Raw genomic sequence first — 14,047 nt, 5'->3', positions numbered from 1 at the left:
TCTTTTTCCAGGGGGAAGCAGGGTAAACGGTGAGAACGGCAATGGAAGGCCCAGACAGATCTGGTCGCCCGGGCAGATCTGGTACCTACACCAGTTTTGGCCCGGACCAATCAATAGTCCTTTTTTTCTTCTTTACTTCCTCTCTGGTCAGTGTTTGTGTCAGGCAACACCGCCACCAAACTAGCAGCTGTTGTAAATGCATGACGTTTTATAGATGGTTTGGTCTGATCTCAAAACTGAATTTGAATGTGACCAAACTAAGTGAAGGTGTGAAAGTCCTTCCCAAGTGAACCGAGTCCCGGACTATCCAAAGGGAAAGGCCCCTAAATCTCTCTTGGCCACAGTCTTTGTCACACAGCTTGCTGTCTGTTTGCCATGACAGACAGCGCTAGCGGTTTGGCGTCTGTCACTGGAAGGGTCTTTGTGAAGTGATAACCAGAGGAGGTTTTCCAATATACTGCCATAAAACAGCTCTGCTGTGGCAAGATGGGAAAATGAAAACCCAGGAACATTACCCAACTTCCACCATGGGACATCAATTACCTGATAAGGTCACCGCTCGTTTGTCTCCTTTAAACTCCCCGTCAGCTGTTGGCGGGTGGGTTAGCCAGGAGGCTGTGCTGCGGTTATCAGACACACGTAGGAGCAGTGCAGAGCTCAATCACCGGGTGAATCAATGAACAGTGGGGACTGTTTTCACTCATGTGCTGTGAGGCGAATCCCCCGTCACCACAATAAACTACACTCATCAAGCACTTTGGTTTCAACAAGGTTTTGTACAGTTTCACTATAATATAAAGGTCTGAATCAATTGAAAAAAATATTCATAATGGCAACTTTGACTGATCATGATTGACTGCACCATTTGTGATATTGCAATTAACACACAAAATGCATATAAATTCTGATTTCCAGCTCTTTTTCTTCTATCAAATTATTTTAAAAAATCTATTTGTAGCCAGGAAAGAAAATCAACGGGAGGAATGAGGATTGACAATAGTGACATATCTGAATGTAACCCCTTATGTGGGCTCCTTGTCTCTAGTTAATTCCCAGTCTCAGGTAGGTACTTTTTAAACTCAAAATTGGTCTCCAAAAATAGAGTGACTATTAACAATATTTAGACCTCATACATTTCTTCTTAAACATAGAGATTTACATGTTTTTCTCTAACAGGAAAAATCAACAAAATTATGAAAAGCACACTTTTAATGATCCTATTTTTGTTGCTCGCTGCATGAGTTTGAATCCTATTTAAATACTGAATATATTATATATTCCATAAATTTGGAATTCATAGTCTTGTTTAAAGACACTTCAACACATAAACAGATGAGAGTCAAAGCTGTTTTGTGTGTTTATGTGTTTGTTGTTTTTGGACCTATAATATTTTGCTTTATATAAGTTCTTGTGCCCAATATGACAAAGCTACTGAAAGCCGATGAAAAGCTTGAAGTGCATACATTCCTTGACTACTTTCATCTATGTCCAATTCTTATGCACAGTCTGTTACCGCGATTGCTTTAGGTCCTAATAGAGATTTTCATGCAATAGATTGCAAAGTCAAAGACACCAATCAGCAGCAGTAAGCCCATTGATCTGTCTGAAAATGAGCCCATTTAGCCACTTTCCACAAGGCCTCCAGGCTCGTCACGTCGATACTGCATTTGAAAACTTTTTTCCTACACAAACTTGTATTGGGAAATCCTTGATGGAAGTGAAATCTGATGCTGATAGCAATGCACACAAAAGTAAACTTTTCTCAAAAATAAGTACATCATCTTCAGAAGTAGAAATAATTTTTTTTATTGTATTGTATTTAATATATTTGTTTAGTAATACATTTACTAAATTTTATTTGAAGGTACCTTTTTCGGCACACACAATACATGACAAGGCAATTTAAATCAGAGAAAATTGCAGTTTTCAAAAGATGCTTTTGATTTGAGAAAATCGTCACTCAAGCACAAAGTCATTTCTGTTGGTCATAAACTACTTCTACGATCATAAAACCTGAAATATAGTAGGATAAATGCTACATATGTATATACAGTACTAAGACTCTGAGATGTATATTCAGGGAAGCATCACAATCACATTGAGTGGACCTTTTTCTGCTTATAAAACAGGAACAATGCAACTTCTGAAAAATGTTGTTTATAAATTACAGTCGGTGTCCTGCCATTTTAGAGACAATAGTTTGATAATCACCTACTTAAAAAAAAAAAAATGTAATCTTCAAAGTTAAATGATGTTTATGAAAACGGATCCAACAGAATAAAGAAGTCAAAAGAGCATTAAAAGAAAGAATTTATCAATCCATCCATTCATTCACTCATAATCTCTCTGGGGTCTGTACTCTATCGTAGAGGATTATGAGTGAAATCACAGTGTATCCTCCACAGGTCAGACACAAAGCAGTAGACAACCACACACTCACATTCACAGAAATGGGCTATTTTTAGTCACCAATAACCCTTGAATATTATGTCCCTAGACTGTGGCAGGAAACTGGAGTACCTAAAGAAATCCCGTGCACGGCCAACATGCAAACCCAGCACAGATGTACACAGTGGAAAGTTTGTGATTAATTTTGAGGTAGGTTAAAACTTGACTTCTGGACTACTCGGATGATGTATACAACCACCCTCCAGCCGCCAACAAGTCTTCACTCTCCGACCAATCGATCATTATTACACATTTCTTCAGTGTGTTGCAGTTGAAAGGGCATTAAAGGCAGGTGAGTGCGGGTCTTATCTCGACCCTCCAGCTGTGCCCCAGTTACCCATCACTGCATCCGGTAAGAAAAATTTAGCTCACAGAGTTTAAAATTAGTCCGGGCATCTATCATTTCCCGCCGGCTGAATAGGTTGGTGTAGGCGTCCTGGCACAGGCAATCTGTCTCCGCATGTCAGTCCGTCCCGCCTCACAGCACCATCGCTCAAACACAGCAGCGTCTTGTCACCAAGGACCCAGGCATTGCCTGTGGAGAAAAGAAATATTTCTATAGGACACATAAGCAAACACTCACTGAGTTACTTTAATGCACGCTCTATAGTAAGCCTCAATAAAGCAATGAGTAAGCCTTTTTTTCAGCATGCAAGAGAACAGAGCTGAATGGAAAGTGGTATGAATTGATTGCCACTGTTTAAATGTCCATTACAAAAAAAAAAAATCATATTTGTGGGACTAATTTTATGGTTTTGAATGTAAATGTGGTGCAAATCTATCAAACTTGACTTGAAACAGAGGATATCTATAACAACAACATCCCTCAAAAAATAATTTCTTGTGAAGGCAAAGCTGCAGGAGCACAGCTGACATCACTATAAATCCTCCCCCTGTTTAAGTGCTGAAGTGTCTGAACACTGAACAAGAGCTACAACACATCAGCCGGAGGGCACGCTGCAGCGGCATTCACACCAGGATGCCCGTTTATCAGCTGCGGTGGACAACACGGGCAAATATACTGGGGCATTACACACGTACCTCATCTTGTTGTAACAACACAGCAGAATAACATGCCTGAGGTCACAGATTTAGAAGCAGAAAAGCTATTTCAATTTAATCATGTCTTCATCTCAACACAATTTAGATTTCCCACGTGACATTCTTGCATTTGTTTCTTGCTGGATTTGAAATATTTTCTTGCTTTTAGTACATTAAAATAACAATTGTTTTCACTAAGTTACTTCAGGATACTGAATATTCCCAGAACTAATAGCTGTGCTCCCCTTGCAATTTGTTTTGAGTTTATTTGTCAGTGCTGATGGGACAAATATGAGACCTTTAATCTACACTCTAAGTATTACACAGCATAATACCAAAACAATCAGAGTCACTGATTGCATGATTTAGCACTAATTAAATGCCATGAGTGAATAATGACTAACAAGCAAATTCGGATTGACATCGACAGCATTATTTGCCTTGTGAAGGTCAATCTGTGTGCTCACAAGTGAAGAACACATTCACAATGAGCTGCAGTGGACCGTACATAACACATACACACAATATACAATAATGAAGACTGTATATATGCTGATTTATACCCATCAGATGGCCAGATATGTTTCCTTTACGAAATAAGATTCTGTGTCGTTCTGGAAAGCATTTTGTCCTTTTAACTATGTTCTCAGTTATTGCTCAGAATAATGTAGTAGAACATTGTGGTTAATTAATCGCTCAAGTCTGTGTACAAGAAACAAAGTCTGGTTCAGGAAGTTCATCATAATATATTAGCAAGATTTTACACTGAGTTCAGCTTGTTTAAAAGAGTTGTTGCAACTCTGTAATATTCAATTCATATCTCGTCCCAAATGTCTTATTGGCTGTATTACCTGGCCTCCACCACTTTCTGCTGTGTCTGACCTTTAAAATGGCTGCACACGCTTGTACAAGAAGCAAATATGACAACCAAGTGAAAAGTCCTGAATAGAATTTTCACAATCGTACGAGAACTAAATAATTGTGACAGAAGAAATTATTGACTTTTCCTGATGTGGTGAGGCTAAAGGAGAGAAAAGCATAGGAGAGACAGACAGATCAGGGTAGGAATACAGACCTTGGAGAGAGAATGGCTGAGAGGGGAGCAGCGAGAGAGAGAGAGAAATAGAGAGAGGCAGAGAGGTAGACAGAGGAAGTGAGGTAGAGGTAGAAAGAGAGAGAGAGAGAGGAAAAGAGAGAAAGATTTACCTCCATCAAGCTGGACAACATGGAGTCGTTCTTCTCTACTTCTTTGGAGAGCCGTTGTATGTCATCCTCAAGCTCAGTGATCGCTTTATTTACCTTTTTGGAGTAAGAATCCTCAGATTGATGGATTGTTGGACAGTCAGACACAAATCTCTGGACTTCAGGGTTCAGATATCAATGTTTTCTGAAGAATCTACCAGATGTTAAGTCTTAATCGCTTGGCAGAGCATAACATGGCGTGGCATGGCATGGCATGGTGTGGCAGAGCGTCGTCCATGCTGAGGTTAATCTGGTGGGATTTTTTTGGTCATTTGAGAAATCACCAACAGTTAAAGAAGATATATGAAAGAGTCAATGCCCACATCTCCCTCTACTGTGACTATCAACACTCAACACTTGGTATAGAGTGCTCCAGCTGTAGGTAAGTTGTAGAAATTATGCTGAATAATCTAATGTGTGATTACCTATCTATTGGAACAGCAAAATCCCTATATTGGCATTTAACAATGGCTTGACATGTGTTTTAGGAGCCAGGTTTCATATCCATATAATTCTGGGTATAAACACAGAAAACCTACATTTATTATCACTACTTTTACTTTTGGCTCTAATTCACTAAGAGTCTGCATAACGCGTGCTGAACTGCACACTGCACTTGTTCTTCCAGTTACATCACAAGCACACAGGAGTATTTAAATTAGATCCTTGTGGTTTGTTTTACACACTGTTTATACAAGAAACATTACCACTCCTATGTTGGTTTGCTTGAGTTCACCATGGAATGACTGGTTGGAGCGCTGAGCCCCATCCAGCACAAAATGTGTATTTTCATGTGCTGGTGCAAAAAGCGAGTAAAAAGTGTATCCATACACAGTAAAAACTGACACAATAATAAACAACACGAGTATTTCATGACATATTATATAACATTGCACATGATGTGGTACACACACTTAATATTACATATTCATGAAAGCAAATGCACTGCATGGATAGCGTGCGTGATCTTCTGTCTCATGAACTAAATCCTCAGTACGTCTCATTGGTAGATCAGCTTTCACTGCACGTGTGTACAATATTAAGTTTCCACACAATGTTAAACTTGCAAATCTTTAACGGAACAGGCCCAATCAAGCACATCTTGGTATTTTTCCACCATAGAAAAATCGAACATGATAACAGAAGGAGCAAAGTAATACAACAGTTGGGTCAAAATGTGGAAGCTTTGACTTTAATTGTGATCTTTCCTCAAAGAAAAAAGATTAAAAAAAAGACCCCAGAGCAGACACTGTATATGATACACACAAAATACTCCCCCTCCATTACCGCCTGACAGAGACACTAAGTAATTTGACCCATACAACATCACATGCAGCACCTTGCACATCACTGCTTCCAGCGGTGGCTGCTTCTGTTCATTCGTATTGACTGAGGTGTTGGGGTTTGTGGAAGGTGTAATGTATATTGATTGCGGTGCCGAGCTCAGGTTAAGAGTGAGGTCAATCTTTTCAATCACTCCTGAGAATTTCTAGGAGTGTTGGGGAATCAATGGCTCATTAATATGCTTGCTCACACAGGAGGGAAACCAAAACAAAGGTTTTTCCTCCATTGAAGGAGTAGCCACCTGTTAAACCTTTATCTACTGTGATGCGGATCATGGGGGTGTCGTCTGAAAACCAGATTCAGAACTGACACAATCTATGGCTTGCCAAAAGGCTTTGTCTTATTATCAATCAGTGTTTAAACATTAAATATAAAATCAAACTTTTTATTGTCAACTGAAAAGAAATGTACAAAGCCTAAAATAGAAAGATGTCAGTTACTATGAAATTAGATCACAAATCAAAAATTGTCAACCCCCCCCCAAAAAAAAACCAAAACTTTTTTTTCTTTCTTTTTTTGTTTTAGCATTTTGTGAGCAATAACAGTGTGAAGCAGAAGGGGGTTGTCTTTTGTCCTCGGGGCAAAACGATGTCCTTATTAAGCTTTTAAAGAAATTGTCTAAGTACATAATTACATGCGTCACAAATGACACATAATTATTGTGATTTAACTGAACCATTGCAAGTTATATGGCATGTGCCTACAATTGCTTCTTTGATTTTAATGACCATGTCATTATTAAACATTTCCTTGTGGTAAAGAAAGCTATACGTAATTTCAGAGGTGCTCATCAACTGTCAAAAAAAGTTGCGTTCAATGTGTGAAATTCAAATGAATGGCCTGAATAACACTCAGCATGTGACAGAGGTTGTAATATTTGAATGTCTTTCATTACAGAGCAAAATAATGATGGATTTTTTTTAATTTGTGTTGTCTATTGTGAGTTTTTGCTGGTCTTCGCATTGCAGTTATTTTCTTTCAAATTCTACATGACCTTTTAAACCATAAACTGCAGAGATATGTTGACTATTCATAACCGGTGTTGTGCAAGTTACTGATATTAATATTTGATTGTTACAATTTTCTATTATTTGTTGAACACTTGGTGGAGTCATTTCATCAGTTACTGAATAAAGTAACTAGTCATGCAGTGCTTTTGATTTCATCCATCTTCCATAACATTTATGAATCTCTTAATAAAGAACACAGTTTTATTACTGGACTGTTATTATGACTTGTTCGCTGAGCTGTTTGCACTGAGTGTGCTCGTCTAATGATACTATTTCTTTCATCAAGGTCAGTTGAAGTTACATGTGAAGTTAGAAATCAAATGGTTGCGCACTAATCTTATTCTGGTCAGTTTGACATAAATTACCAACATGTTTTATGAAGGTAGACGTAATGTTTATTGGGGCCTGCATATAGCTTTATAGCTACTGTGGGGAGAAAAAAAAGCTTGAGCTAAAACACATTTGTGAGATTTGTAATCAGTTAGTGCATTACTATGGGTTTGGTTTGTTTGGTATCTTCCTTATTTAAATATAACACACAACTTTAATAATAACAACATCAATTGGGCAATATGAAAAATAGAGCAAGATTGGAGCACAGCAACAACATGTAAAGTTCTGTATCATATAGAAATGTAGTTCCTGATGAATGAAAGAGGTGTTTTACCTGCCTTATGTCTGGTGATGCTCACATGCAAGAACAATTGTAGAACAATAGAGGCTGTGGTGCATTTAAAAGACAGACTGCTCACAAACTGTACGATCTCTCTGAAGAATGTAACAACCAGTTCTTTTCCATTCTTTGAGCCCCTAGTGCGCCGTCAAGCTGAGCATTACAGATGCAATCCCACTCAGTGGTGGATACATCTTCATTACTGCCTTTCGCCCTGTGTCAGTGGTGTCTTAATTGTCCTCGGTGACATTTACTGGTCGTTGTTCTGCTACACACTGGCAGACATTGTGTTTCAGTGGGGAGAAGATGACTGAGCAGACAGCTGTTGGATTAGTACAACTGATAATAGGGTGGTGTTTGAGTCGAGACTGGCTTGTCTGCAAAACAAATGCCACATTTACAACCACAGGATGAGGTATTTCCGTCTGACATCTTCAGGGCAAAGAGTTGTATCAGCTGTTATTGTTTGACTTGTAGTAGTAGTAGCACCACTGGTGTGAGGAAAACATGAATGATTATGAGTTTAACATTTGGAATGTGGCTGTTGTCATGAGGTTGTCTCTCTTTAATCCCGCTGTCAGCAAGATACCTATTAAATGTATGAACTGTGCCAGCACTCTGTGCCACAGGCAAAATTGAACAAAAGGAGTTTCCTCTTCCTCTGCCAATACAAACGATCTATTATTACATTTGTAAAGCTCACTTACTACTATTATTATTATGCCATACCTTATTTATACAACAAGCGAAAGTACAATCTGGAGTTGTCATAGTTTAGCTGAATGATCAGACCGTGTTTGTTCAGTTTATTGAGTTTAATTCTTCTCATTGTGGGTCATTTACAGTAACTCTGACCCACAAACATGATGCCATGGATAAAACAGGTTTAACAATTGGAAATATTTCCTGACCATGTCACTTATCAAACCCCTCCTAATTTGTCTCTGGGAGCTTTTTCGTTACAAAAATGAGTACTATAATACCTCACCTGACCAACAGGGGTTTTATTGTGAAAAAAATGCTCACTTGAGATGCTTCTCCCTTTTTCTGTCAAGCATCCAAATTAATGAAAGGCACTTGCAGTCAGGTTACAAAAGCTTTGATGAGCACGCCTGTGCCATTGTGCTTGTCCTGATGTAAGTCTTTGCTGCCGCGTAAGTAAGCCCTGCTGAGCTCACAATGCTGGGAATGTGGTGTGTTCAACCGAGATAACGACCTTTCAACCACAAGTTAGACACGTAGTCCAAAAAAAGGATTTATATTTTCTTTAATGATTTACTTTTGCTGATTAACACATTACTATCACATTCACTACCATAGTGAGAGAGAACGCCTCTGTGTATGTGTACTCGTGGTACAGCACTGCCCCCATGTGAAAGCCTGACAAGAAATATTCCTGCTAATAGTCCTCCAAAGACTTCACTTCACTTTTTTCATTTATCTAACAATAATGAGGCAGGGAGACAATCATTTTGGTTCTCAGGTTCATTTTATTCAGAGTTATTTTGTGTGCTCTGCTGCAACTCTCGTGTCAAAATAAATCTGGCTTCAGCTTCAAGGGTATTAACGAGGCTAAACGAAACAGGGAAGCACTCAATAGAACATGAAAAAGAGCAAATCAGTTACCAATCAGTTCAAATTTCAACTGTAAACATGTAAAGACTTCTCCATAGGGTGTATTTCCTGTGAGCCGATATGGTCTCTGACTTGCTCGTTTTTAGTTTCATCAGCAATCAAATGTAAAAACACAGCCTAACATGAGGTGGCATTATTCTGACCGTGTAAACAAACCAATCTTCAATTGCTGACAACAGTGCAAAAAAGTTAACAACAGCTCTGGCTTTCAGATATGTTTCCTGCTAGGTTTGAGCACTCTGTCTTAATTAACCCTTGTTTTTGTGTGTTGGATGTCAGTGCAGAGAAAAAAAAATGTTTTGACTCGCTAACTGACCTGGCCCTTGTGTGTTTCAGGCCATGGTTACCTTCAGAAACTCCTTATAAATTGTTACACAGAACAAACCTTTCCATTTGTTGTATTATTATTTTCAGCTCTCTTCTTGAAAAGTGTTTTGTGTAGCACCATGAAAAGGATCAGATTCAGACCAAATGCAAGAGTTTCTGAAGGGAAAGAGGGACGGCTCTCCTTCTTATAACACTCTCCTGGAACTGGATGTTGAGAATGAAGACTTGGTGACTGAAGCACCGGAGCCATAGCCAGAAAGGCCGCCACTGGAGCCATAGCCAGAAAGGCCGCCACTGGAGCCATAGCCAGAAAGGCCGCCACTGTAGCCGAAGCCACTGGAGCTGGAGAATCCCGCTGGTGAAAACAAACACATTGATTGTCATTCGTCATTGAGTCCCTCCTGGTTCAATGCATCGTGTTTGATGATGATTGTAAAAACTTACCATTGCTACCGCCAGACTGCTGCACGTGAATGGTTGCGGTGGCGCCTCCACTGACCAGTCTAAATGTGCAATGATAAACATTAGTGCTCAAACTCGAGACAAATAATACTGTAGCATGGAAACGTCAGGCCGTTTAGTCTTTTTTTACCTGGACTCTTCTCCTTCCAGCAGTTTCCTGTAGGTGGCGATCTCAATGTCCAGGGCCAGCTTGACATTCATCAGCTCCTGGTATTCGCGGACCTGGCGGGCCATGTCCTGCTTCGCTCTCTGCAGGGCATCCTCCAGATCCCTGATGCGGAGCTTGGCGTCCTTCACTGCCAACTCACCGCGGTCCTCGGCCTCTGCGATCTGAGATTCAAGGTTGACCCTCTGTGGAGAACAAGGAAGGATTTAATATGTGGACATCTTTCAAACCGTTATATGCTTCATGTCAGGAGCTTTTCACATGTACCTGTCCCTTAACAGCTTCAATCTCATTCTGAAGACGGGCAATCATACGGTTCAGCTCTGAAATCTCAGCCTTGGTAGTGCGCAGGTCTTCACCGTACTGTCCAGCAGAGCTCTGCATCTCCTCATACTGCATGGAAAATACATGGTGTATTGAGAACATAATTGGAAAACGTGTTTCCGATGTGCAGAGATGGATGGCGTACTCACCTTCTGTTTGTACCAGCCCTCTGCTTCGGCCTTGGTGCGGGCAGCAATGTCTTCATACTGAGCACGCACTTCAGCCACAATGGAGTCCATGTCGAGGTTACGGCTGTTGTCCATCTCCACGACGACGGAGGTATCTTTGATCTGGCCCTGCAGCTCACGAAGCTCCTACACAACCAATGTTTGATATGAAACAGGTTACAATTTATGTTTGGGAGCTGAATTCTATATTGTCTGGATGATGTGCATATTTGAGTGACATTATTCTTATGGTTTGAGAAAACCTGTACACTCATTAAAACAGTGTACTCACAGCCTCATAGATGGCCCTGAGGAAGTTGATCTCATCCTGAAGAGCGTCGACCTTGGCCTCCAGCTCCACCTTGTTCATGTAGGCAGCATCAACATCCTGGAAGGGACATTGAGAAACGTTACAACTTGCCACAATAAATGCAGATATCTTTTTTCAGAGCCTTTTCTGGCAATGGCTCACCTTCTTCAGGAGCACAAACTCGTTCTCGGCACCTGCACGCTTGTTGATTTCTTCTTCGTATCTGTTGAAAACCAGGCAACACATCAGCACAGCTCTATTTTGTAAATATGCTCAACAAATGTTTCAGGATTTGTTAAGTCGTCATTGTGTGCCACAACACTTACTTCCTCTTGAAGTCCTCCACCAGGCCCTGCATGTTCTTCAGCTCTCCCTCCAGCTTGACCTTCTCATTACCCAGTCCATCGAGCTGTCTGCGGAGGTTGGCGATGTAGGCCTCGAACATGCTATCGATGTTGGAGCGGGTGGTGGTCTGATCCTGCAGAAGATTCCATTTGGTCTCCAGCATCTTATTCTGCTGCTCCAGGAAACGAACCTTAGGAGGAACAAAGTCAAAGAAGAGTCAGATGGTATACTTACAATGATTCCTTTTGTTTTTCTTTAGTGATTGGACCATAGAACTTCCTAATATTTCGGAAGATCAATCCCCAATCTCATGTGTTATTTAAAAAATAAATAAATAAATAAAAATAAAAATTAAGCTTTTTGAAACTGGGAAGAATTGATATAAAGAGTAGTTGAAGGGTGTGCCATTCCTGCTATCAGGTTTTAGGTTGCTCTTGAACATAGCTTCATCGTGAGTATATGACTCCATATCTCTCTGAACTGCCACACCCAAGGAACAAAAAAATGCAACACATGATCAATTCATAGCAGACAAAATGCTAAAGCAGTTGTAAAACTGAAATATGTAATGTGCATCCTTTTTGCCTTTAATGGTGCAATAGATATCATGTCAATTTGATAATACAGCCTGTTCTAATACAGATGGGGAGTTCAGTTTTTCATGTATTGTGTATTTAGCTATGACTCATCCTGTGTGTTCTTTAGAGCTATGAAAGCCACAGTCTCTCCAGCCATAAAGCAAAAAAACAAAAAAACAAGGTGTGGCAGATAAACCACAGGAAACAAAGCAATGGAGTATAATGAAGCGCTTACTTTGTTGAGTATGTCTGAGTGCCAAGTTATAGTATTTAGAGTCTTGCTCCACATAAAGAAAATCACCTAATAGTTTGGCACAGACTGTAATTATAGAGTTATAAGCAAACAAAAGGTGATTTACAGCTCTGTATTTCACATTGCTGTCTCTAACCACCAGGTGATAGGTGCAATGTGCAAATGTAAGACTTTGAACTGTGTGGGCAGAGAGCAGATAGTTCCCTCTACTCAATCTGTCTACCAAGTGAGGCATCTGAAAGTCACTGTGGGAATAAAGCCACGTAGGGTTAATATTGAGGTGAAATACAAGCTGAGAGAGTGCTGTAAAGATGTGGTTATGTTTGGATGAATGCTTCACTTTTCTATTCTCAATTGGTGGAACACTGAGGTAAGAGCTACAACTTCTTTGCTGTGTCAGCTGAGCTCAATAAAACAGACGTGTCTTCATACAGTAGGCGTTGCTCAGCACTTTTATTTAACCCCAAAGCAAACTGCTGTGTTACACAGTGTTTTTTTCCCCCTAAAGAATATAGATTTTGGTCGATCACAAACCCAGATGAGAACACTTATCACAGTTTCTGAAGGTGATTGTGGCTCGTGTTGCATAACATAATGAGGCCTGCAATAAACTGGACAGAGAGTCACGCAGAGCTCACAGGAACCAACCTTGTCAATAAATGAGGCGAAACGGTTGTTGAGGGTCTTGATCTGGTCCTTCTCCTGGGTGCGGATGACCTGGATGGATGGGTCGATCTCCAGGTTCAGAGGGGCCAGAAGGCTCTGGTTGACTTGGACTGGTGTGATGGGTGCTCCCATCATCATGCCTCCTTGGCTCGCTGACGAAAAACCACCACCGAACCCACTACCAACACTCTGGCGGTAACTGGAAGAGACAACAGAACCAGAGCCGAAGCCAGCACTAGAGCCGTAGCCAACACCGGAGCTGAAGCCGCCGCCGAAACCTGAACCGCCACCGACAGTAGATCGCCTCACGGTGTAACTGGATGTTGGGCCAGCAGACCTGCGGCTGCTGGAGTATGACATAGACATTGCCTTTCTCTCCATTTTGTTTGCGGTGGTGAGGATTGTTGAGTTGCTGAGCAGGAGAGAGCTGAAGGTGAGCTTCAAAAGGAGAGCCGAGTCCCTCTGAGTGTCTGACTGGACGATTCCTTCTGCTTTTATGGCTGAGCAGGGGGGAGGATCTTCCTCACCCGCAGGAACCTGTCCTCTCACTTTTGCTGTCAAGCTGGCCCCCTCCGTCCCAGCCCACACGCCTCTGGGCCTGAATGACAGGAGTGGCCAACCCTGTAAAACAGGTAGGGAGGGATTGTCAACAGATAAGCCCTGACACACCCAGCAACAGGACAGGCTCAAGGAAAGTGGTGAGAGAAAAGCAAAGAAGGGAAAATTTGTAGGTAAAAAAAAAGAAGTATTCAGCCCAATGTTATACAATCATTGACATAAGAAAACAAATTACTTTGACAGGCTGTTATTCGGGGAAAAAAGCTCATTCAACAGCAACATACTAAAACCTTCTAAATTAAAATTCATCTACAGTTTTCAGTGATATGGCTTTTCACAGAATTAGTTGTAGCATTCCTTTCTTTTGTTGAATCTTTCTTATCGTCTGTGTATTTTTTTGTGAATTCAAAACTGTTGAATGCCAAAAAAATACATAAATAAAAACTCTAAAGGAAACTATCCCTTAAGTTGCACTTTTTATCCACGTTATTCTTCATT

General features: G+C 40.5%; 1 protein-coding gene across 1 annotated transcript; it reads right to left on the bottom strand.

The window, feature by feature from the left end:
• Nucleotides 1–9,905: 9,905 nt before the first annotated feature.
• Nucleotides 9,906–13,372, bottom strand: LOC308129517 (keratin, type II cytoskeletal 8-like; the record flags this gene model as incomplete). The annotated part of the gene is made up of 9 exons (XM_080495461.1): nt 9,906–10,075; nt 10,165–10,223; nt 10,313–10,533; nt 10,616–10,741; nt 10,822–10,986; nt 11,132–11,227; nt 11,312–11,372; nt 11,476–11,684; nt 12,974–13,372. 9 exons carry the CDS (start codon nt 13,370–13,372, stop codon nt 9,906–9,908), a joined length of 1,506 nt encoding a protein of 501 aa, XP_080351587.1.
• Between the last annotated feature and the right edge of the window lie 675 nt (nt 13,373–14,047).

Source organism: Blennius ocellaris (genome assembly GCF_963422515.1).
Source record: "Blennius ocellaris genome assembly, chromosome: 4".
NCBI classification, from domain to species: Eukaryota; Metazoa; Chordata; class Actinopteri; order Blenniiformes; family Blenniidae; genus Blennius; species Blennius ocellaris.
The sequence above is the reverse complement of the archived record's forward strand: the minus strand, read 5'-3'. Positions and strand labels throughout refer to the sequence as shown.